General features: G+C 44.0%; 1 protein-coding gene across 3 annotated transcripts in view; it reads right to left on the reverse strand.

The window, feature by feature from the left end:
• The window catches only part of neto1l (neuropilin (NRP) and tolloid (TLL)-like 1, like), a 165529-nt gene that overhangs the window by 131315 nt on the left and 7730 nt on the right, over positions 1 to 26484 (reverse strand). For all 3 annotated transcript variants that reach the window (XR_011676584.1, XM_071414913.1, XM_071414912.1), the window contains exon 4: positions 24060 to 24308. Coding sequence is in view for 2 of the 3 variants with exons in the window: in XM_071414913.1 (XP_071271014.1) it covers positions 24060 to 24308 (249 nt within the window). In the remaining variant the exon portion in view is untranslated. The remainder of the gene's footprint in view (positions 1 to 24059; positions 24309 to 26484) is intronic.

The following is a 26484-nucleotide window of genomic DNA, read 5'->3' on the forward strand; positions in this document are numbered from 1 at the left end:
AAATGTGGTGACCCGGTGTCCAAGTAGGCTACACGTACATTGCATTCTGAAAATATTCAGACTTATTCAGATTTACCGCTTGACTTATTACACATTTTGTTACATTACAGCCTTATTCTAAAATGGATTCATTAGTTATTTTGCCTTATCAATCTACACACAATACCCTAAAATGACAAAGCAAAAACAGGTTTTCAGACATTTTTGCAAATGTATTAAAAATAAAAACCTGAAATATCACATTTACTTAAGAATTCAGACCTTTTACTCAGTGTTTTGTTGAAGCACCTTTGGCAGCGATTACAACATAGAGTCCTCTTGGGTATGATGCTACAAGCTTGGCACACCTGTATTTGGGGAGTTTCTCCCATTCTTCTCTGCAGATCCTCTCAAGCTCTGTCAGGTTGGATGGGGAGCGTTGCTGCACATCTATTTTCAGGTCTCTCCAGAGATGTTCGATCGGGTTCAAGTCCAGGCTTTGGCTTGGCCACCCAAGGATATTCAGAGACTTGTCCCAAAGCCATTCCTGCATTGTCTTGGTTCTATGCGTAGGGTCGTTGTCCTGTTGGAAGGTGAACCTGCATCCCAGTCTTAGGTCCTGAGCGATCTGGAGCAGGTTTTCATCAAGGATCTCTCTGTACTGTAATCCGTTCATTTTACCCTTGATCCTGACTAGTCTCCCAGTCCCTGCCGCTGAAAAACATCCCCACAGCATGATGCTGCCACCAACATGCTTCACCGTAGGGATGGTACTGGCCAGGTGAGGAGCAGTCCTTGGTTTCATCCAGATATGGCCCTTGGCTTTAAGGCCAAAGAGTTCAATCTTGGTTTCATCAGACCAGAGAATCTTGTTTCTCATGGTCTGAGAGTCCTTAGGTGCCCTTTGGCAAACTCTAAGCGGGCTGTCATGTGCCTTTTACTGAGGAGTGGCTTCCATCTGGCCACTCTAGCATAAAAGCCTGATTGGTGGAGTGCTGCAGAGATGGTTATCCTTCTGGAAGGTTCTACCATCTCCACAGCGGACCTCTGGAGCTCTGTCAGAGTGACCATCGTGTTCTTGGTCACCTCCCTGACCAAGGCTCTTCTCCCCTGATTGCTCAGTTTGGCCGGGCGGCCAGCTCTAGGAAGAGTTTTGGTGGTTCCAAACTTCTTCCATTTAAGAATGATGGAGGCCACTGTGTTCTTGGAGACCTTCAATGCAGCAGAAATGTTTTGGTACCCTTCCCCAGATCTGTGCCTCGACACAATCTACGGACAATTCCTTCAACCTCATGGTTTGGTTTTTGCTCTGACATGCATGGTCAACTGTGGGACCTTATAAAGACAGGTGAGTGCCTTTCCAAATCATGTCCAATCAATTGAATTCACCACAGGTGGACTCTAATCAAGTTGTAGAAACATCTCAGGGACGATCAACGGAAACAGGATACACCTGAGCTCAATTTCGAGTCTCATAGCAAAGGATCTGAATACTTATGTAACTACGGTATTTCTGTTTTAAGGTTTATTAAATTTGCAAACATTTCTAAAAACCTGTTTTCGCTTTGCCATTATGGGGTATTGTGTGTAGATTGATGAGGAAAAACATTTATTTAATCAATTTTAGAATAAACCTGTAACATAACATAATGTGGAAAAAGGGAAGGGGTCTGAATAGTTTCCAAATGCACTGTAGCTATATGTGTGGAAAACATTTCATCACATGTAAGACATTTAACTTGTTTAGTATAGTCTGCTTGTAACTCCACTCACTACCTGTAGCTGTAGCCTATAGTCAGTTTGTTTGTGTTGTTGGTCTTGGCTAGCTTAATGTTCAGGTCGGTAGCTAGCCAGCACTCACTCAAGTGGATGCTAGCACCATCATGAAAAGGGGCATGAGGGAAGCCCTACAAAATATTACATTTTTCTAAGTAGTGAGAATGCTCGGGAGCAAGCAATGTTGAAAAGTAATCTTTAGACATGTTGTACTTTTCTTAAATGTAGTTTGTAATTTACTAAAACAAGCAGACAACAAGAAAATTGCGTTTGAAAAAGGTCAAGTTTTTGCTGTGAGCCAATGGGGTAACCTACGTAACACAGGTTGTTTTCCCAACGGGCCACGACGTTCTATTTAATACCGACTGGGACTATTTTTCTACATATCTCTGCTGTGTCAAATATTTAATAGGGATTCAAATCGACTAGGTCATTTTTTAAATAAATCATCATCATACATTAAATTACATATTTCTTGACCAATTGGATGTTTTCTCAACACATACCCATTTACTGGCATGAAACCCAAATCTGACTGTCCGTGTATGCCAAAACACAGACCGTGGCAAGATTAAAAAATGAAAGGCCTGACTAACACCCTTCAGCAAAATGATGTGAAGCCTTGCATTTCTGAAAGTGAAATCTACATAGTCGCTAACACCAGAACAGATTTGCAAACAATCACTGGATTTTCATATTTTCAGGGAAACTTTGTCAGGCATTGATGCTTTTTCTCATTGTGTGTGTGTGTGTGTGTGTGCGTGCGTGCGTGCGTGTGGAGACAAACAGGCCCATTCGCGGCCACATGGTAAGAACTGATAGTTATCCTTTAACAAACGGAGGCAGGAAAGCCAGTCTCAGCTCAATGAATATTCAGATAGAAGTCACAGCCTTGGGGAGACATACCACAGCACTGAACTGTTATCTGCCTGGCTCACACACACACACACACACACACACACACACACACACACACACACACACACACACACACACACACACACACACACACACACACACACACACACACACACACACACACACACACACACACACACACACGCTAGCTCCCTCTCTCTCCCTTGCTTTTTCTTTAGCTCTTTTTATTTCTGTCACACACACATTCCCACACAAATCTCCCTCTTTTGCACACACAGAAACACACAAATCTCCCTCTTTTGCACACACAGAAACACATATACATTGTACCATGCGATTCTTGCTTTCCGTCTCAGTCACTCTCATACACTCCTTTACACAGATTTCCCTTTTTCTCTCTCCTCTCTTTCTTGTTCCCCATCATATCTCTTTCTCTCTCCCCATCCTTTCTCTCCCCTCTATCCGTTTTCTCCTTGGCTGTACATTTCTAGGGAGGGGAAAAATAAAAGGCATCTGAAGCAGTCTGAGCAGGCAGCCAGTGTGAGAGAGAGGAGAGAAGAGCGTTTTATAGGAGTGTCGTGATTAATCGAGCTTGCCAAATCGAAAATGAAATCCTGTGAGACATATTGTTCGGCAGCAGCTGTTTAACGTTTTTGTCTGCTCTGCGGAGATTATCAACTTCCGACTTTTCTGAGTGCCTGGCTCCCACCCCCAGTGCTCTGGCCCCCCTGGAAGGGGGTTGGAAATTCCCGCTAGGATAGAGGTTGTGTTCACAATTGACTTTCCAGACATGTTTACTACAGCGGTCAACAGGCTAAGGAGAGAAGGAACAGACGCTAATGGTGGAAATGCTGGTTGTTGGTGCGCACTCCTACACACTTCCCATTATCACTGATGGGCTGGCACTCAGATACAGAAAGATGACAGGCATTGAGCATTACCAGCAGATAAAGATGCTTAATTGAATGTATGAGCACTGCTGATGGAGAATATTCAATAACACATTAGCTGAAGCCTGTAATTGCAGTGAAGGCAAGGTTATCTCTTAGATGTTAAGTCCGCTACTTAGGGGACTGACATGTTGGTGTAAAAAGCGTTCTGTGTGCAACTCAATATTAGGAAGGTGTTCCTAATGTTCCTAATTCAGTGTATGCACTTGAGCTAGTGTCCTCAAAAGTGAGTAAACCTCAGAAATGTATAACTATTTTTATCAGAAAAGTGAGTTCAAGACCTTTCTAGGACTTTGCAACGGTACTAGTTATTATTTATGTCAATCTCATGACATCTACATTTTGCCATAACGTTCAAGAGGATTTATACAGACCTTGTCTATAAGTGGAGAGTTACCAATTTTAATCAAAGTCTAATATTAAGCATGACATACAGACTACAGTCCAGAAAAGCCCTCTGAACAGATGACACAGTAGACATACTACACCAACACACCAACACACCTTCAGAAAACAAAGCCTCAAAACAAAGAGACTCAGCTTAACCTCCCTTTACTCTCTCCTGAAAGAGCAGTTAAGCCTCCCTGCTATTCTAATGGATCCTCTGGGTACCGTAGATATCCCTCAACAGGGCCGGCGGAGACAGGCTACGGCAGGCAGGGAGGGGAGCAGGCCAACTGAATACAGGCAGTGAGTATTGGGTGATATTTAGCAGGCCTCTAACCTGCCTCCCTGCCTTGGCTCTTTGCCACCATTTTTATGAATGAGCTGAGCATAGACCCAGATGTATGAGCCACTTTCTCATCTTCTCCCTTCCCCAGACCAAAGCCCACTCATTCTCCCTTTAATAGGTGTGGAATTGGTTCTGAAACAGAACTAATGGAATGGGCAGAGTACAACAATCCATGGTTTTTCATGGTTTATCCAATATGGTGATTGTCCATTCTACTGATTCATATTATATTATTCTATAATTCTATATACTGGAACCATTGATGACAGCCAGCTGATGTTTTCCATTTCAGTTCACCAAAATTGGGCTTCTCTAAAGCTAGCGATCTATTTCCTACATTTTATTAAGAACTCATCACTAACTAAATATCCAACTCGGGAGAGTCATGGAGCTTTCATAAGAATTATGAGTCTGGTCCATTAGCAAGACTCTATAAATGTCACTCCACTAATGGGTTAGATTAGTGACTTAACAAGTCAACATTGATATGATTCCAATACTCTTTTTAAAGGTAAAATGTAAGTACAGTTTTCTATAGAATCTCTCATCTTCTGATACAAAAATTGTATCCAGAAGAATCTTAGTCATGTCTGATGTAATGCCATCTATTCCATTTACCATTAAGATACATCTATCCTAGCATTTACCTCAATATCATGATTACATGATGAAAGCGTCCAACTCGAAATTTGAATGTCTAGCATCTATACACAACCTATAATCTCTATCAAACTCAATGAGGTATCACTGTATCATATTCTTTGAGAGGAAATTGCACATCCTTGTGGATCTAAGCTATAATCCATGATTACTGTTATTATTAAAGATTTACATCAGAGAGGTTATGTCATTTACTCTCCCTATAATCCTATCATGGGTTTAACCTGCTCCTGGTACTGGGGGAAACCATCCCACTGGGCACAGACGTCAGTTCAACGTCTATTTTTGATTTACATTTGGTTGAGTTGTCAATTAACATGAATTTAATGTGAAATCTACAAACAATGGCACCATATCATTGGAAGTTCAAAGTTGTGTGAAAAAATATATATATACTTTGATTACTCTTTTTCAACGTCATCACATTACATTTTTGGGTTGAAATGATGTGGAAACATTGTTGTTTCAAAAAAATTTGCCAGTGTGATGGTATCATTCTCCCTCCTGATGGGCACAACGAAACCCTGCACTTACATATTAGATGACCCTGTAGTGAAACGCAATTTAGTCTACTTCTACATCAGAAATCCTCCCTGGGTGGATGCGTTGGGACTGTAGAGTAGCGTTGAAAGAAGGAGAGTCCAGTGGTAGACATAACATAAAGAAGGATATACTATACACTTTTAGAAAAAATGTGCTATCTACAACTTAAAAGGGTTCTTCGGCTGTCCCCATAGGAGAACTCTTTGAAGTACCCTTTTTGGTTCCAGGAACAACCCTTTTGGTTCCATGTCAAACTTTTTAGGGTTCCATGTAGAACAGAACGCTTTCCACAGATGGTTCAATAAGGAACCCAAAAGGGTTCTACTTGGAACCAAAAAGGGTGATCCTATGTGGACAGCCGAAGAACCCTTTAGGAACTCTTTTTTTTCGAAGACTGTAGAGAAAACCAAGACGTTTAACAGAACCTTCCTAGAGGTTAAATGTCCTAAATGTTTATACAGTGTCTTTGTTTGCTAACTTCTGCCTGTGCACACAAACTTCCTATCCTGAAATCTAGAAGAATCTACCTGTGAGGGGAATCTACCAAGTAGTACTGTAGAGATAGGATTCTATTACAGGACCCAAAAGCACTCTGTGATTTGATCACTGAAAACATACTGCATCCAAAACGGAATGCAGGTTTAATTGAATTGAGCTCTAGTTAGAGTAGATGTATAGGGATGAGCAAGCCCAATGCAACCTTGCACTTACAGTGCACGGCGAAAGCTGTACATTCATACAATGTCCAACCCATTGCTTATACACATACCTCTGAGCTAAGTTAATATCTCAACCTCCAAGGAAATATCACACTTGAAAACAAAGGGAAACAAACTACCCCAAGTGTGGAAAGCAATCTGTTACATGACACTGTCGCTCCAAAAACTGAAGAACAGCCTACAATCCAATCAAAAAGAAAAGTGCACTACAATGTGAATCGAAAACTCTTTTTGCAGACCTTTTTGGTCAATATAGTTTTAATAGAATAACAGAATATGCCAGCTGGCACTTTTCTATCTGCTAGGGGCCTTAATATAATGTTTGTGGTGATAAGACACAGGTAATTGTCATTGCAGCACAACACAGGCTAATTGAAGGGAGCCAGGCTAACAGCATGATGGAGCAGCATCCACCACTGACACAGGCTAATGGAGGGAGCCAGGCTAACAGCATGATGGAGCAGCATCCACCACTGAGACAGGCTAATGGAGGGAGCCAGGCTGACAGCATGATGGAGCAGCATCCACCACTGAGACAGGCTAATAGAGGGAGCCAGGCTGACAGCATGATGGAGCAGCATCCACCACTGAGACAGGCTAATGGAGGGAGCCAGGCTGACAGCATGATGGAGCAGCATCCACCACTGAGACAGGCTAATGGAGGGAGCCAGGCTAACAGCATGACGGAGCAGCATCCACCACTGAGACAGGCTAATGGAGGGAGCCAGGCTAACAGCATGATGGAGCAGCATCCACCACTGAGACAGGCTAATGGAGGGAGCCAGGCTGACAGCATGATGGAGCAGCATCCACCACTGAGACAGGCTAATGGAGGGAGCCAGGCTGACAGCATGCCGGAGCAGCATCCACCCCTGAGACAGGCTAATGGAGGGAGCCAGGCTAACAGCATGATGGAGCAGCATCCACCACTGAGACAGGCTAATGGAGGGAGCCAGGCTGACAGCATGATGGAGCAGCATCCACCACTGAGAGAGGCTAATGGAGGGAGCCAGGCTGACAGCATGATGGAGCAGCATCCACCACTGAGACAGGCTAATGGAGGGAGCCAGGCTGACAGCATGCCGGAGCAGCATCCACCCCTGAGACAGGCTAATGGAGGGAGCCAGGCTGACAGCATGATGGAGCAGCATCCACTACTGAGACAGGCTAATGGAGGGAGCCAGGCTAACAGCATGATGGAGCAGCATCCACCACTGAGACAGGCTAATGGAGGGAGCCAGGCTGACAGCATGATGGAGCAGCATCCACCACTGAGACAGGCTAATGGAGGGAGCCAGGCTGACAGCATGATGGAGCAGCATCCACCACTGAGACAGGCTAATGGAGGGAGCCAGGCTGACAGCATGATGGAGCAGCATCCACCACTGAGACAGGCTAATGGAGGGAGCCAGGCTGACAGCATGATGGAGCAGCATCCACCACTGAGACAGGCTAATGGAGGGAGCCAGGCTAACAGCATGCCGGAGCAGCATCCACCACTGAGACAGGCTAATGGAGGGAGCCAGGCTAACAGCATGATGGAGCAGCATCCACCACTGAGACAGGCTAATGGAGGGAGCCAGGCTGACAGCATGATGGAGCAGCATCCACCACTGAGACAGGCTAATGGAGGGAGCCAGGCTAACAGCATGATGGAGCAGCATCCACCACTGAGACAGGCTAATGAAACTAAGAGCCAGAGGCTACACTAGCTGTTATGAGAAGGAAAGGAGAGAAAAAAGGAAAGGAGAGAAAAAAGGACAACAACAATGACAATGCTGAAAATGTCAATGCAGCATTCACTTAGAATGAGCATCGGCATCATGTTGAGTACTGCACTGCGTACACTCTCCTCGTTATGCAGTAAGAGAAAGGGCATGAGTGGAAGCATTTTCTGTACAACAATTTAGGCCCTATAACTATACCTACGATCAGGAGTTTTTCCTGGCTCAATGACATGGCCGGGAAAAACTATGGCCCCATAAAGGAAGGAAGCCAGAACAAAGAGAAAAGAATGACAGATGGAATGGGAAACCAGCCAGCTAATGTAGCGGAGGTATTTCAGTATGATGCAGCACTACACAAACACATTATGGTTTCTACCTGGTTTACTGTACTGCAGAGAACCAGCCAAAACAACCACAGGCCCTTAACCCCCATAGCCCCATAGTAGGATAAGGGGAAGGCTGCCAGCTAGCTGCCAGCTAACCGCAGGGGCCGGGAGGCTTGGAAGCGCTACCAGGCTAGCAGGCAGGCAGGTGAGCCAGCTCTCTGACTGATTAGTGGGGTAATTGGCTTGGGGAGGCAGCAGCAGCAGAGGTAAATAAAAAGGAAGGTGTGCTGCACAGTGGATAGTGAGTTAACTTCTTCTGGGTGATAAACCCTGATTGGGCCTCCCCTTAGTGAGCGGTTGGAACAGATAACGACCAGTGTCTCATTCTGTACTGAACACAGACAGTGTCTCATTCTGTACTGCACACAGACAGCGTCTCATTCTGAACTGCACACAGACAGTGTCTCATTCTGTACTGCACATAGACAGTGTCTCATTCTGTCCTGCACACAGACAGCGTCTCATTCGGTATTACACACAGACAGCGTCTCATTCTGTACTGCACACAGACAGTGTCTCATTCTGTACTGCACACAGACAGTGTCTCATTCTGAACTGCACACAGACAGTGTCTCATTCGGTACTACACACAGACAGTGTCTCATTCTGTACTGCACACAGACAGCGTCTCATTCTGTACTGCACACAGACAGTGTCTCATTCTGTACTGCACACAGACAGTGTCTCATTCTGTACTGCACACAGACAGCTTCTCATTCTGTACTGCACACAGACAGCGTCTCATTCGGTACTACACACAGACAGCGTCTCATTCTGTACTGCACACAGACAGCGTCTCATTCTGTACTGCACACAGACAGCGTCTCATTCTGTACTGCACACAGACAGCGTCTCATTCTGTACTGCACACAGACAGCGTCTCATTCTGTACTGCACACAGACAGTGTCTCATTCGGTACTACACACAGACAGTGTCTCATTCTGTACTGCACACAGACAGCGTCTCATTCTGTACTGCACACAGACAGTGTCTCATTCTGTACTGCACACAGACAGTGTCTCATTCTGTACTGCACACAGACAGCTTCTCATTCTGTACTGCACACAGACAGCGTCTCATTCGGTACTACACACAGACAGCGTCTCATTCTGTACTGCACACAGACAGCGTCTCATTCTGTACTGCACACAGACAGCGTCTCATTCTGTACTGCACACAGACAGCGTCTCATTCTGTACTGCACACAGACAGCGTCTCATTCTGTACTGCACACAGACAGTGTTTCATTCTGTACTGCACATAGACATCGTCTCATTCTGTACTGCACACAGACAGCGTCTCATTCGGTTCTACACACAGACAGCATCTCATTCTGTACTGCACACAGACAGCGTCTCATTCTGTACTGCACACAGACAGTGTCTCATTCTGAACTGCACACAGACTGTCTCATTCGGTACTACACACAGACAGCGTCTCATTCTGTACTGCACACAGACAGCGTCTCATTCTGTACTGCACACAGACAGTGTCTCATTCTGTACTGCACACAGACAGCGTCTCATTCTGTACTGCACACAGACAGCGTCTCATTCTGTACTGCACACAGACAGCGTCTCATTCGGTACTACACACAGACAGTGTCTCATTCTGTACTGCACACAGACAGCGTCTCATTCTGTACTGCACACAGACAGTGTTTCATTCTGTACTGCACACAGACAGTGTCTCATTCTGTACTGCACACAGACAGCGTCTCATTCTGTAATGCACACAGACAGCGTCTCATTCGGTACTACACACAGACAGTGTCTCATTCTGTACTGCACACAGACAGCGTCTCATTCTGTACTGCACACAGACAGTGTCTCATTCTGTACTGCACACAGACAGCGTCTCATTCTGTACTGCACACAGACAGCGTCTCATTCTATACTGCACACAGACAGGGTCTCCTCTCACTACAGCAGGGGTTATGGGGTTCGGGGGGAGAAAGAAAGAAAGAGAGTAAAATTGGAGAGAAGGAAGATAGATAGAGGGTGGAGAGATAGAGGGAGAGCGAGAGCGAGAGAGAGGGTGACCGACCTCTCTCACAGCTGCAAGAGGTGATGTGCCTGCAATGCTAACTCTCTCCATCCATCTCGCCTCACTATAACACATAGGGAGAAGAGAGGCTTCTCACAGAGGCCCAATGTATTACTGTCACTCCCTCCAGATACCACCACAAGATACCAACACAAGACACACCAAATGAGACTGTCACGCATACACACACACGCATACACACACCAACACACACACATACACACAGGCGCACACATACACGCACGGTGTGAATCAGAGGAAGACGAGAGGGGTTTCTAAAAATAATCAAACTGAATAAGAGGTTTGTTTTTAATTGTCACTAAAGTCGATTTCCCTGTCTAGACAGTTATTACCGAAATGTCCCTTTTATTGAAATGAGTCCAAGGCAAAAATAGACTTGTCTCTGAAACACACCACAATAATAGATGACTGAGGGGTGTTGAGTTGTGATCCACCTTAGCCAGGGGCTTTCCTTTGCCAAACACCTCAGTCCGATAGCATTACTTTGGGAAATGACATTAGAGCTACATAGCTATGCATAACTCCACTGTGGATGACACACCTACACATTTACTTTCACAGGAAGGCACAAATGCTACAGAGAGACAAACATAGTATAATATAATAGTACTGTTATTTAACACATGCTTTCACTCAAAGCAAACTAGCTACAAACATAAAGCTCAAATACAGTTTGCGCACACAGTAAACGCACATCATGTAGTGACTATGTGGCCCCCAGATTTTTTAGGTGACCTTAACAGAGATAATTCCTGGTACCTCTGCAGGAACCAAACTGACAACTCTGGCATTACAATGACACTCTTAGGGGCACTATCGTGACTAGAGGGAATTTTTTCCTGGAAAGGGGAGCGAGAAATTTCAGGGGAGAGAGATACTGCATTCATAACTGCAGCGAAACGGTAATGAGAAGAAGCATTAGAGTGCAACATTAGGATGACGATTCTCAGTGTTTGTGATAAATGAGGAGATGCTATGAATGCTCATTAGGAGTTGTATGCCCTTCATGCAGACCAACCCAGTTCACAGGAACCAAGGTGGTTCTCTCTCTCTCTCTCTCTCTCTCTCTCTCTCTCTCTCACACTCTCCCTCCCACCCTCTCCCCCCTTCTCTCCCTATCTCTCTCTCTCACACTCTCCCTCCCACCCTCTTCCCCCTTCTCTCCCTCTCTCTCTCACACACTCTCCCACCCTCTCCCCCCTTCTCTTCCTCTTGCTCTGTCTGTCTGTCTCTCTCTCCCTCACTCCCTCTCTCCTCTTGCTTCACTCGTTCTTTTCGTCCACATTTTCCTGTGTTCCATTGTAAGTCAGGCCCCGGCCCGCGCAGAGTCCTGGGTCCTGCAAATTAAATGAAAGTCCCAGTGCCTGCTTGCCGGCCTGCCTCAGGGGGAGGGACAAATGTAGGCTACATTCTTATTGAATTTTTTGTAAAGCGCTCAGGAACAAGATCCACATCATTACTAAAGCCAAAAGAGTCATAACGCTAGATTTAGCACCGTTTTTACTCTCTACCTTGTCCGTTATCCAACAGAATGGACAAATTGATAAAACATTCCTTCTCCCTCCTTTCTGCTCTCTTCCTCCTTCCTATGCCCTACTCTTTCTCTGCTCTCCTTCCCTTCTCTCCTCCTCTTTTCAACTCTGCTTCCCTCGTCATCTTGTCTCCTCTACCACTCTCTTCTCATATCCTCTCTGCTGATAGGAAGCTGCAGACTCTCCAGACTAGAGCTCCAGTCTTGTCCTGTTTCTCTCTTCTTACCTTTCACACTGCCTCACGCCTCGCCTCATGCCTCGCCTCCCGTCCCCTGACATTCTTTTAACTAGATTCCCAAGTGCCATTCATCTCTAAAATTAAGCGGGGTGAAAGTGCGCTCGCTTGCTCACTTCAGCCGTCTCTAAATAATCATGAATGATTATCCCTTCTCCCTCAGCCAAGCTTACGATTGCTACTGTTCACGCTTTTAGTAACTTTATTAGAGAAAGAAGTAGAAAGACAAAAAGAAAAGTTAAGTTCCAACAACCTAAATGTCAAGGAAGTGGTTCGTCTTCATTCAGTGACTTTATAGAAACTCATGAAACTGAGGGGGAATGTTAACTCAGATTCATCCTCTCCACTTCTTTCAATGAAACCAAGGAGTGATGAGGGTCAATTGCTCTGGGTCAATTTAACAGTTTCCAGTTTGAATCCATCTAAGTCCAATCTCATGGAATTGCTTCCTGGACGATGGGGTCCATACATCCTATTCCAGCTCTAATCTCCAACGTCATTGGACGGATTTCAATCCAATACGACTCCCAGTCCACATATAAAGGGGGTGGGGGTTGTAAATCCCATTGAGATGGATTCATTAGTAATGGCCTGACCCCCTAGCATCAGGAAACAATACCTTTGGAAGTCATGATAGTGTGAGGGTTCAGGAGCATGTTGACCATGATACATTTCACCTTGTGGGTCGTTCCACCAATTCAATTCGGTGTAACGTGGCAAAAAAAAGAGTTTGATTTCACCTAATTTCAACATTCTGTCATAAAGAGCACATGTTCAACTTCATAAAAAACAAGTTCTGCTATCTCAAGAGGTTAAATAAGAAAATGCCTGTTGAGTGCTAAATAAAGTAACAGAGTTGACTGTAACAGAGGGGATGATTTCATGTTGGAATGGAAGTGTGTTGCATGCAACAGGGAGTGGCAGTTGAAAGCAAGCTTCACTATTTTTTTTATTGTTAAAACATTTCTAGCCATGACTATCTACGGGTAACAGGGTTGACGTTTTATACTTGACCCGTTCAGTTTTCCACCACAAAACACCAGAAATTGTCCAAAAAGAGTAGAACCAGCTCACTTGCTTTTACACTATGATTTGACAATTAGATGTTTAATGTTTCTTTTGAAGAAAAAAAACAATTTAAAAAGGAATCGGTTCACCATATTAAAACAAGAGTTCAGTTCATGTAATAGGGTTGACCTTAAAATGAGGCAAAGACAAATCAAATCACATTTTATTTGCCACATGCGCCGAATACAACAGGTGTAGTAGACCTTACCGTGAAATGCTTACTTACAAGCCCTTAACAAACAATGCAGAGTTTTTTAAAAAGTAAGTAAGAGTCAATTGAGGTAATGAGCGAGTAGCAGCAGTGTAAAAAAGGCGCTCAACGCAAATATTCCCAGGTAGCCATTTGATTAACTGTTTAGCAGTCTTATGGCTTGGGGGTAAAAGCTGTTAATGAGTCTTTTGGACCTAGACTTGGCACTTCGGTAATGCTTGCCATGCGGTAGCAGAGAGAACAGTCTTTGACTTGGTTGCTGGAGTCTTTGACAATGTTTAGGGCCATCTTCTGAAACCACCTGGTATAGAGGTCCTGGATGGCAGGAAGCTTGGCCCCAGTGATGGGCCGTACACACTACCCTCTGTAGTGCCTTGCGATCGGATGCCGAGCAGTTGCCATACCAAACAGTGATGCAACTGATCAGGATGCTCTTGATGGTGCAGCTGTAGAACTTGTTGAGGATCTGAGGACCCATGCCAAATCTTTTCAGTCTCCTGAGGGGGAATAGGTGTTGTCGTGCCTTCTTCACGACTGTCTTGGTGTGTTTGGACCACAATAGTTTGTTTGTTGATGTGGACATCAAGGAACTTGAAGTTCTCGACCCGCTCCACTACAGCCCTGTCGAAATGAATCACTAAATCACATGAAATAAATAATAATCTTCAGAAATGTTATTGTCAAGCAACAAAATAACTAGGGCTTTACAATGATGGTGAAAACTTGGAGAAATGTTGGGGTTAAATGGTTAAAATTTTTCCTAGAAGTCAGAGAGTGCACAGAGGGACATGTGAGAATGCTGCATTTTAGGTCTTTATTCATGTAAAAAAAAAAATGATTTATTGAATTCTCCATGTGGTCTATATTAAAGGGCACTTCATTTAATATAACAGGCTTTTAAAATTCAATATTGGTGCACAATTTCTATTTAAAATATAAAAGGGAAGCAAAAGGACTCTTTTTGCGGAACAACACTTGTATTAACACTACAGCTATGCAGCTACTGTAACTTTGTGACAGTTGCTAGGAAACCATTGCCACGTAATGAAGCATGCATAGACAAACAGTTGGATAGATAAACTGAAATAAAATATGACATATTTCACAGTGTTATTTAGTAGTGTAAAAACAACACTACACTACCCACAAATCTCTCTCCTCCAAATTGTCCAAAGGACTCCACACTACAGCTATATCTATATTTCATTCCCAAACTCGGCCACGGAGCTACAAAAGAGATTTCACTTGGCATCCAGCAAAGCAGTTAAAAAGCTAAAAAGACCACATGAGATGTTTTTCTTCTCTGTGTGAAACAGTATTCAGACTAGCAGCAGTCTGGGGGAATCAGGGCTGCCTCTGTCTCTGCTTTATCAACGGCCCCCATCTTCAAACACACACTGATCACAGTAAGATGAGTGTGTGAGGGGGGAGTGTGTGAAGAAGAGAGGTAGTGGTTTTATTTTCCCCAGCAAGGGCTTGCTGTCAAGGAGCAGCACTTAATCTGTGGTAGCACAGGGGCTGAGGTCATAGTGGCCTGAGTGGAGTGTGAGGTAGACACAGACATATGCTGACACACAACTCATACACATGCACACACACGCCCGCGCGCACAGACACACACACACACATGCACTCACGCACACACACCCTGGGGATGCCACTCCTTCGATTTCAGGATAACCCCTTTTGGATTGCAGTTTGTTTTACTGCCTGTGTCAAGTGCTCTTTCATATTACTCATCAGCAGTTACCATAAGGTTAGAGTGGAGGGTAACAACAGTGTTCCTTACTGCAGTGCCACAAAGATACAACCCATTCTGCACACTCCTGTTCAATATAGAACTAGAGTTATGTCTAAGGTTAGGGAGCACTGCCAGATCGTGACTGTCATCTTTCAGAGCGAAGAGTGTACAGTGCAGGCGGGGGTGACCGCAGCACTGCCAGAACAGAATAGGAAGGGGATTTATGAGGGTTTGTGGTTTGGGTAGCTGTGGCTGTATTTCAAATGGGCAGGCTGGGCAACCACAAGTCGTCCTTGGAAGAAGGAAGAAGGGAGAAGGGAGGAAGGAACAGACAGGAGTTCACTGACTCCAGAGCAGATTTAAATATAGAGATATTTGTAGAGATATTTGCTGACTTGTATCAGAAAAGATTGTCAAACTGTAGCCTATAAGAAGTAAATACAGCACTATCATTGCTACACTTTATTTCAATACGTGTACGGTTACTCTTCCATTTGGCTGACAAACTATTCCCTAATCCCTTCTACATCAGACAGCATCTCTGGCTGATGATGCACTTGATAGTGTGATTGGAATGGAATGACAGTGAGTGTGCTGCTGCACCTGCAGATGAAGTTTAGCACCTTGCGTACGTCAGAACCTAGCATGACTAGCTTCCAGATACTTCCACCTCTACCGTAGTCTCCTCACTTCAACCTCATCGGCTGCTGTATCAGTGTTAGTCATCACTGTAGAATTTCTGTACTCTCCCAAAACATGCTTTGAAGTATTTTCTATACTTTTGTCGATTTTTATTCATGTTTGAGTGCTACCGTCTAGGTTGATGTTTTATGGGATAACCAGTATAAATAAAGGATAAAAAGTGGAATGAGGTAAATCTACACCAAAATCCACAACATACTGTGAATAATTGCTGTTACATTGATTACAATAGTGATACAGTATTATACAGTATACAGTACATCCGGTCCTAGTCATCTGCTGTACAGTATGAAGGCTGGGAGGGGGACTCATCTGAACCTTGAGGAGTGGCGGATCTCATAAAGGCTGTTATATCTTTCATCTCCAGATGATTGACAAAACGGAGCGGGACGGGAAGACACGGTGAGTGGAAAAACCTGTGATTCATCACATTTGATCTATGTTCACTCTTCTCTTGTCTTCTCCTCTCCTCTACTTATCCCCATCTCCACTCTCCTCAGGGCACTTCAGATGAATGAAAAGCGAGGGAGAAGACAAGGCGAGGAAAATGGGCAGAACGTTTCTCTCTCTCTCCTCCTCCTCCTTCGCTCCCCTTGCTTTTCATTCATCTTGAGTAGCCTAGTGTGAATTAGCATGTGCTAGCAGCATTAGCTAGGCAGAGGCAGATGTGAACCTCTCTCCACACAGCCAGATTTTGGAGCATCAAATTGTGTGAATTCAAGACTTTTATCTTCTTTAATTATGTAAATCATATGCCACAGATATTTCTTGTCAAGACAGAGAGGAGCGGTGTTATTTATTTATTTGTATCTCTTTCAGCAATATGAGAAGAGGCTTCACCAGTAGACAGCAGTTTTTCAAAGACCACAATATTCTATTGAGAAAACATACACACTTCATCAACCGGACTATAAATGGACAATACCACTTTCCCCCTTATCTACACCCACCTTTTCACATGACCTCACTCACTCTATCTTACTTAACTTACTGTATAGGTTCAATTGTCAATAGCAATCCCATTCCTTCTTCACCCCATTAAATCTAGTCTATCCATCTAGGATAAAATATCAATGTTTTGGGTGTATGGGAAATGGTTGATAGAGAGGAGTTATAGCACCACAATCCCCGTATTCAGGTAATGCCTGTTAACAGTTCCAATAGATTTATCAATGCGCATCCACTGTCCCACAGCCCAGCCAATTTACCAACTTAATCTTCCCTGGAAAAAAGTGTCTAGACAATATTTCCACATGCTAATGGGCTAGCATTTGGTTTGCAACAGTTGGGGTTTGTCTGAACCTTCCTGTTTGCCTCTCTGACCTGTGGAACAATGTTGCAGGTTTTTTTGCTATCTTCACCGTGCCATGCACATGAATGTGATGAGACTGACCGCTTCTCTGAGCAAGGACAATTAATTTATCAGGATTATTGTAATGGATATATTGCAATAGAAACAAAGGCACATTTCAGCTGCTTGATGTGATTGTGTGTTAGCTACCAAAGTAGAAGTAGCTAGCGTACACAGCTACATGCCAATGATTTGTTTAGTATAGCAACCATTGGAAATAGAATGGATAGCAATTTCAGAAACTCAGAACTAAAGACTGGCTTTTGTGGGGACTACTTAGTATGGTGGAAGGATGAAATAAAACAAATTTGCACAATATAATACAGTTTTTAATGAAAACATGTCATTAATCTTTTTTAATATGTTGGCAACCGTTTTATAAAAGCAATAAGGCCCTTGAACCTGGGAATTATTGAGAATAACACCCTCCTAAGGTCTGTTTCCCCGGCCCTTGGCTTCACTTCGTGCCTAAGAACAGCCCTAGCAGGGAGTTATTCACACGATAATTCCCGGGGTTCTCATGCCTTATTGCTTAAGTAAAACAGTATCCAAGGACAATGTTGTGGGTCAATGGCAATGAAAAACGTCACGAGGTTTATGGCGATGTATTTTGTGGAGGTAAAGAAGGATATAAACAGAATGTGGGATGCCCATAAGAATTTCTCCCACATGGAACGTGATTCTGCAGGTCAGTCTTTCAGAGCTGTGATGTTGGTGTTAAAATTCTCCTACATATCACGCTGCTTCAGGCAGTATTCCCTTCAACCCTCGACAACACACAAAATAAGTTGACAGTCTTATTAAACCCTGACCCAGCCAAGGGTATACACCATACAGCCTATAGGAGACCAGAGAGGATTTCAAATCATGGTTCGGTTTCGAAAGGTTGTGGTAAATCCACCCACTGCTCAGTTAATGGGAAACCAGCCCGAAGGTGATGCAAATGAAGAGAGTCAAAGCTTCTCACGGCACGCGGAGGGAGGTAATTGGGATGATTGTGTTCGACAGTACAGATTAGCCTGTCACGCTACTTCACCTTTCCTCTGCTACCCCCCTTCCTGTACCCCCGTAAACAACACAGAGAACTCGGATTTAGAGCTATCAAACTAAATCTCCACGCCGCTGGTTATATATTACTACAGCAACAAATATCGTTAGCCTGTCTGCCTGCCACCATTGCTGGAAGCTAGGAGCTGATAGCATACTTTGTGTGCTGTCGGGAGAGGTTTAAACCCCAAAATGTGTAGATTAGTACTCAGCTGCAAAAAGACTGGGTTCGTGAGTACATTGATAGAATTTATACGTCTGCTTTTATGGCAGGTTTGAAACCTGTTATGAAAACAGCAAATGCGGGGTAGTGGATGAAATAGAGCAGGATGCTTTGAGAGAGGAATCTAACTCCGCTCACTGCTTTTTTAATCGATGCCTGGGCTCTATTAACCATGTCTTTGAACATAGGTCCAGTAACAATACACAGATCATATTACATGGATGGAAGTGGAGACGATTTTGGGGTTTGGAAAATCCTTGCAAGAATCAAAGACAATGTAGTCTAAAAGGTAACAAGTTAGAATCGTAACAGAAAAATACTCCTTGTAAACTCAGAAAACCTTGGGGAGTTTCTAATCTCGTGAGACATTTTATTTTGTCTTATTCTGAAATAGATTTATAGAATTGACTAAAGGGTGGATGGGTCACGGGGAATTAGATGAGAGTTAATATTGGGAGAAGGTCACAAGAAATTAGAGTTGGGGTTACCAAACCTAAAATGACCTTTTTAAAATGTTGTTGTGCCGTGGTTATGGAAAATCATGGAGAAGAGAGACCAGTCATTACGGGAGGGAATCATTGGACTCGGTGGAGAGATAAATGTGGCTGTGTATAAGGGTAGTGCATGCTAAATGAAGGGCATATAAACAATGAGGCGGATTAAAACTAACGATTAATGATTGGAGGGAGGACAGTGGATTTATCAGTATCGAGTTTGGTTTGTAATTAAAACGTATAAGTTGCTGATTAAGATGAAGCATAGTGAAAGCTAACGAAATGTACACTTTCTCTTCAAGCAGAGGAGGGGGTGTCATTTTCTTTCTCTTTGGAAGGATTAGGCTGTAAAATGAGCTCCCAGATAAGTAAGGCCTGGCCATGTGTGCGTTTTCACCATATGGTTTACCACACACACACCAGCACGCAAACACAATTTACTGACTATGAATATGGGTTACTGTTTTAAATGTGTGAAATGGTTTCTGAAGGACAGGGAAAGAAAGGGAAAGGAAATACTTAATGGTGTTGAGGCCTGATCAATCTTACTAGAAATAATGGACAACAGGATTTTTAAGTATAGTCTATTATAGAGTATAGTCTATTTTACCATTACGTTACTGGATACAATTATTTCCTTACTGGATACAATTACTTCCTTATAGAGTTATCAAGAGTTGTAATTCTAATTGGTTGATAATAGCCTGAGTTGTTCATCTTTGATTTAACAGGCAGTGTTATTATGTCGGTTAGTGTTTCTGTATTTGTTTTCATACAAATTTCACCAGATTGGGGATGTTGTATTGTTGGGATTTCTCCCGAGAGGTTAGCGACATAACTCCCTGATCCGGTATCTGCTGTGAGGTAGACAGCATGATAAGGGGGTATAGGACAATTTGGAAAATGTTTTCAACAGTGTGTGGTTACGCTCTTTGGCATTAACGTTGGGAGAGCGGAATGGAATGTGACTGGGGGTGGCTCATAAATTCAGGAAGTTGGTAATAGAGTCTCTGGGAAGAGGTACCACTCTATGTATATTGTTACAGGATATAGCTCGTAGGAGAGGACAGCTAACTGCACAATATAGAATATAGAGACTAGTATGAAGTAAATTGAATGTCACAGATCATGGTGATAGTGGCAGAGATAGTGTTGTCATTTCAGACACTATTGTCAACTTTCAATGAGGGGTTTGTCAAAGAAGGTATAATGCTTAAAAGGAAAGCCAAATTCCTGTATACAGGAGGCCACATCAACGGAAGGGAAGTTTGCATAATAATATCATCACATCTCCTGAAGAGTGTGATTAAGGAACATATGACTCAGAGTTTGTTAGGTTGGATACTATTCCAACGCCACCACAGGACTCATGCCACATAAAGAGGTAACTGGGAGACCGATGGGAGTACCGGGTGCTGGTATTCACGTCACAAATTAGTGATTTGGCCATACTGGGAGAGTCTATGTTGTTCTATTGTCAGGAAATGACCCATGCGTTGCAGTGTGTATCTTCCCAGGTGAAAGAGGCCCACCGTAGACTCCCTCCGGATTGGAAAGCACACTCACTAGAGCTGGGGGACAAGGTGTGCTTGAAGGTCCATCAACCGGGTACCTTTCAGCCCAGGTGGCCCAGACCCCACACTGACCTACTAGTGACTGACACAGCAGTGAAGGTGTCGGGAAGGAAGCTGCACCAATACCTACTGACTTGGGAGAGGCCGAGCAAGATGGAGAGGCTAGAGCAGGTTTTGATAGAGGAGGTGATGATAGAAAAGAAGGAGTGTAGATCACACTGTAAAAAGGGCAGTAACATGGGGCCTTTGGACATTTTTAGTTGGGGTAGTGTTTGTGGCGGCTGCTATAAATCGCTACCACTCCAAGGGGAGAAGATCAAATAACACTTTATATAGAGTGGATAGCTCGATACGAAGATAATCAAGTTCATTGGGAGAGAGTAACATCAAAAGTTGCGGAAGCCGTGAGTGTAACTAATCATAAGGGCATGGTGATATGGGTGGCTCCATTTGAAAATAGATCTAGTGTCCTAGATGTAGGATGTTCTGATAAGGGGATGGTTCTCCTACAAACAGGAATTTGGAAAGAATGCAATGGAACCGATAGTTTGAGGAATTAAACCAGATTCTCGTCCCTCCCTCAACTTGGCATTGTGTGCGATAGACTCCAGTTGAAAGAAGAGCAGTTAATAACCTTCAAGTTAGTGTGGGCAGAGGACAAAACTTCTGCGAGTTCTACGACACAGGACGTCAAGCCAGGAGAAGCTACAGAAACGAAAGAGAGGGAATTATATTGGAGCAAGAGGTTTTACATACCTGTCACTCCGTATTACCCAACACCAACAGGAATGAAATGGTCGAGGAAGATTTTAGATAGTGAGAGACCAAGGACCTGGGGAGAAATAGCTTGTTGGGGCAATCAGACCCTGGACGATATTATGCGAAGAGAGTATAATGACCAGATAGTCCTTATTGGCTTGAGGAAAGTGAGGGATATGAGCAGATGAAGGCTTATTTACAGGCTCGGTTAGGCCCTACTTTAGTTCATGAGACAAATATACACCAATGTCTGTGGCAGCAGAATGGGGAAAGTACAGGACATTCCTATGGAGTGTTGGTGTCGGATGTGGTGGTAACCCATGTAAGCCCTCTCCTTGGTGTCCCGAAAACCAAGGCCATAGTCTTTACAGGGACAGGATATAGAGGAATAAATGTGACAGAGGCGGAGGGATGCCTCGCCTATAAATTAAGAAAATGGGTGATAGACTAATTTGAGAATGATACCACTCCACTGTGTAGAGTGTTACATGGAATAGTGCGTAGTGTGGGAAAGACAGTGGTCTGTGCAGAGTGGAAGGACTACTATGAGGATAAGCTCAACATGGAGGACTCTAGGAGGGCGGTCATAACCGTCGCTGAAATAGTTGTATCATTTCAGACTTTAATAGCCACATATGGAGAAGGTTTTACTGATGAGGGTACAACAATTGAGAGGGTTGCCACAGATCCATGTATACAGGAAGCCGTATTCCCAGAGAAAAACCTTGCAGTAGTGGTGGCAGCCCATCTGTTGCAGGGGACGATCAGGAAGCATGTGACCCAGAGATATGTAGAACTGGACACTCTCTCAACCCCACTGCTCTCTCCTCCATATCAAAGGGCAGATAATCCATTGACATACCTCCCAGAGAACTGGGACCAACACACGGTAACAGGAATTTGTAGAAGGATTGCGGAAAAACAACCTTTAGGCCCTAAAACCTATGTCACACATAGGGTTTTCACATGGGGTGGGGGATGGGTATGCCGTGGGATGAGAGATGTGATCCAGATCTGAGTAATGGTAATTATTGCCCGCCAGTCCCTACTGTAGCACAACATAAGGAGGCAATAGATAAGCTGGTCAGGAAAACGTTGGGAGAGGACTGGGAAAAGGCAGAGAATATCTCATAAACTCAATCATAGATCTAACGGGTAAAGCCGGTGATGAAAGTTATGACAGTGAAAGAGTTAAAGCGGTCACAATACTTACTGCTGTTACATTGGGAGTAATAACAAAAGAGACTTTTAAGGTTGTGGAAGGTGCTGTAGGAACAGCATGGTATTGGACAATTGATCAAATAAGGTGGATGTTGGAATATGCGGCATGGGCAGTGTTGGCAGTTACGGGGGTAGCTCTGATGGGATTGTTAGGATTCCATATAGTAAAAGCTTTGTTGCTGAAACGCATCTATAGTGCAGATTTGCCACAAGAGGAGGTGAAATTGATTCAGGCTACGGCTCACGTCTTTAGGGCAGCTTTAGGAGGTGAACGCAGTTAGGAGGACTTGGCTGAAAAACATTTCTTGTGATCCTGTAGCCCTTGATGGAAGACTGAGAAAAAGCATTATGGGGATATTTAGAGCCCTACTTTTTGTGGACCGTAGCAGAAAAGCATATCAGTGGGCATAGTGTTCAGGGGTTGCAGGAGATTGTGTCGGTCGGGTTCCTCAAGCTTTGGTCAGAGATTTAGTTTATAAATGTATCTACATAGATGCTTATGATAATCAGTAGAATTTAGGATTGCTTTAACTTAATGTTAATTTATTTTTATCTTTTTCTAGTATTTTTTTTCTTCTCTATCTATCAAGTCTGTTTCTATCACACTCTCAGATCTGGAGAAAACCAAAGAAGAAGAAAGTCTACAGCAGGCAGTTGAATGATAGTTTAATGATATTAAACAATAAGAAGGGTTTATGCTTTAATAGGGGGGAATGATGGATTCTATCAAAATGTAACATGTTTCAAGTTAAACTGTAGTTTGTTTGTGTCCTGTTTAGTGAATGACTACTGTGAGTATAAATGGAGTTTAGGCCATGAAACTGTGTGTATACTAATTTAGAAAGGTTGACCTAATCAGATGAGAAGAAATTGCCTACGATCAGAGAGCAGGGCCAGGCCCAGAACAGAAGATGGACGGAGTGTGATTCTGACATCTGGCTAAACAAAGAGAGGACCATGGACATTCAACAGGGGAAAGGAGGGAAACTCATTGGGGTCATAAAATGTATAGCTGGGGAGGTGACGCCTACAAGGGAAGAGTATAAAATGTGTTATGAGCTTTCTAAATGTATGCACTCAGCTGACTGTATCCTTGGTATTAAACACTTGAAACTTCTCGTGAGCTTTTGGTCTCAATTACTTATAGTAAAGAAGTTGCAATAACATTTTTCTTTTTAACCGTGCTAAGGAAATATATGGTGTTGCTTAGCAGAGAGGGTGTGAACAGACTGTTGATGAGGTTTCTGAGAGCCAATGTTTGCGTTGGGCCCATATCCACAAAGCTTCTCAGAGTAGGAGTGCTGATCTAGGATGTGTCCATATAATCTGATTTATTATGAACTAAAATCACTCCTACCCTGAGACGCTTTGTGGATACTGAACTAGCCTCTTTGCAGTGTCAACACTATCCTGCTGTTGCAATTGGGCATGTTGCGATTGCCTAGCTGAAGGTAGTGTGGATACTTTGTATCGATTGTTACCTGCAGTGAAGTTGTAGTTGGCTGAAAATCCAATTGCCTCCAGTTCGGCATCAGAAACAAATTTTATCCAGAGGTACCGTCCACTGCTCCTGATGAAGGGAGGGATGGTCTGGCCACAGTAGCGCCCGATTATTGGGGAGAAGCCAAAGGGGCCGTCTCGCACCTCGATGTTGTCAAATTTACATTCCCATGAAGGCTCTATAGAATACCTCTCATCAAAGAAAAGATCGATACACAGCCTCGGAGGAGCTGGAGGAGACAAAGAGAGTAGATAATACAGATAAATATAATGCTCATACTGTGTAGCATATTACACAACACAGTACATCTATACGGCATATAAGGCAAAACATGGAGAACATATGAAGTGCAATTAAACAGCGTGCAATTAAGATGAAGCTTTCTTATGGTAAATGCCCGTTGGGAGTTTACTCATTTTGAGTCATTTTGCAATGCAATTGAAATAGATACTCACTGTAAGTTGTCTTAAATTAATTAACTACTATGTGGCTTAGATGACTGAACTACTAACAAAATCTGAATCCTAGAATCCCTGTGTTTTATTAATTTATTGGTGAAGGACTTTCCAAGTATTCCAAGCAAATAAATCATACAGTTATGAATATAACTGTTCCCTGAAGGAGGGAACGAGGCATAACATACTATGGGGAGTCAACGACCAATTATACTCACCTGAAGAAAACTCAAATCACACCTAATGGATGCCGAGCCCGACCTCGGAAGTCCCGCCTTCCTGGCTATAACACCAGGACTCACATTCATTTCCTCAATTCAGTACCAATCTTCAACAAGCCCAAACCCCTTGACGGCGCGGGGCCAAAATATGTTATACCTCGTTCCCGCTTTCAGGGAACAGTAGTTATATTCATAACTGTACGTTCCCTTTCATTCCCTTTTACACTGGGTATAACATACATCTGGGTATAACTGGGTATATAACTGGGTAACATACATCACGCCCCAAGCCGGCTCAGAGGGTACCAAACCAGGATGCCCACGCTAACCCAAGCACACACAGGTTCCACCGGCTCCAAAAAGGGGTTACAGAAACCACCTTTTCCCCCAATACTTAGCAGAGAAGCCTGAACTGTCAAAGCCTCATAAGGACTCAAGTGTCAGAGCCCTATATAGGGAACCAGAAGCTGCTGCAACTGACACGCTGCCACAGCAGCCCAAGTCCATAGACCCCACTGTTCCAAGAAAAATACTTACCTTGTGAGCTTGAAATGTCAGAACTGTTCTGTTGTTTTGAACCGCAACAGAACACCTGTGGTGACTTGTTAAAACGCACACGCACTCTGCAAAGCACCGACCAGAGTCGATGAACCAGGAAACCTACAGTAACCTGGTAACTGTGTACTCGTGCACTGCCACGGCAGCCCAAGGCTCAAACCCACAGGGAACTGTGGTAACCACAGGGAGCAGTTACATCCAAGCAATAATACCTCACAAAGGTATGTGGGGAACGCCAACTGGTTGCAGCACAGATATCACCAATTGTCATGCCCCTGAATAATACCCAAGAAGCCACCACACCGCTAGTGAAGTGAGCACGCACACCGGTAGGCAACTCTTGTCCTTTGCTGTCATATGCCAGGGATATAGCCTCCACAATCGAATGAGAAAGACGCTGCTTCGAAAGCGCCCTACCATGAGCTCGATTAGCGAAATAGACAAAAAGCTGGTCACAAACACGGATATCCTTCATCCTATCCATATACCTGCGGAAAGTGCGAACCGGACACAAGCCATGCAACCTACGTTGTTCACCGGAAGCAAACAAAGGAGGTGAGAAAGGGAACAGCTCGAAAGCCAGGGACCTGTAAGACATAGGCATAACCTTGGGAGCAAAAGCTGCATGCCTGTGACAATAGATCCCAATGACACAGAACCATCCACGGGTCCCTGTCCAACAGGTAGATGATCTCCGGGAACCAGGGTTGTCTGGGCTAACAGGGAGCCACCAGAATCAACAACAGACTCCCCTGACGGACACTCCCCAACAGACGAAAATGCGTGTCGGCTCTTCTGAACCGGTCCCATATCTTTGGCAACCCCCGAAGAGGTGCTGTCTCCACTCTGTAGCGATAGGACCCCCCCTGGAAAGTAGATCCGCACCCACAGGTTTAGGAGAGAGAGAGAACGCATCTGTCGTGATCACCCTGCGGGACACTACCTGGCCCATGAGAACCCCCTGCAACAGCAGTCGCGGGTCGCTCCAAGAAGTCAACGCCCTTATGCACGACGAGATACCTTGAGCAACCGATGGCAGTGGCAAAATACATTCAGACGTATAGCAATCACCCAGTGCTGAAACAGACTCATCAACAGAAGAGACACCACAGCTATCATACAGGCAATCAGACCCAATAACCACAGGCACAAGCGAAAAGGCACCGAATGC

Source organism: Salvelinus alpinus, chromosome 8 (genome assembly GCF_045679555.1).
Source record: "Salvelinus alpinus chromosome 8, SLU_Salpinus.1, whole genome shotgun sequence".
NCBI lineage: Eukaryota > Metazoa > Chordata > Actinopteri > Salmoniformes > Salmonidae > Salvelinus > Salvelinus alpinus.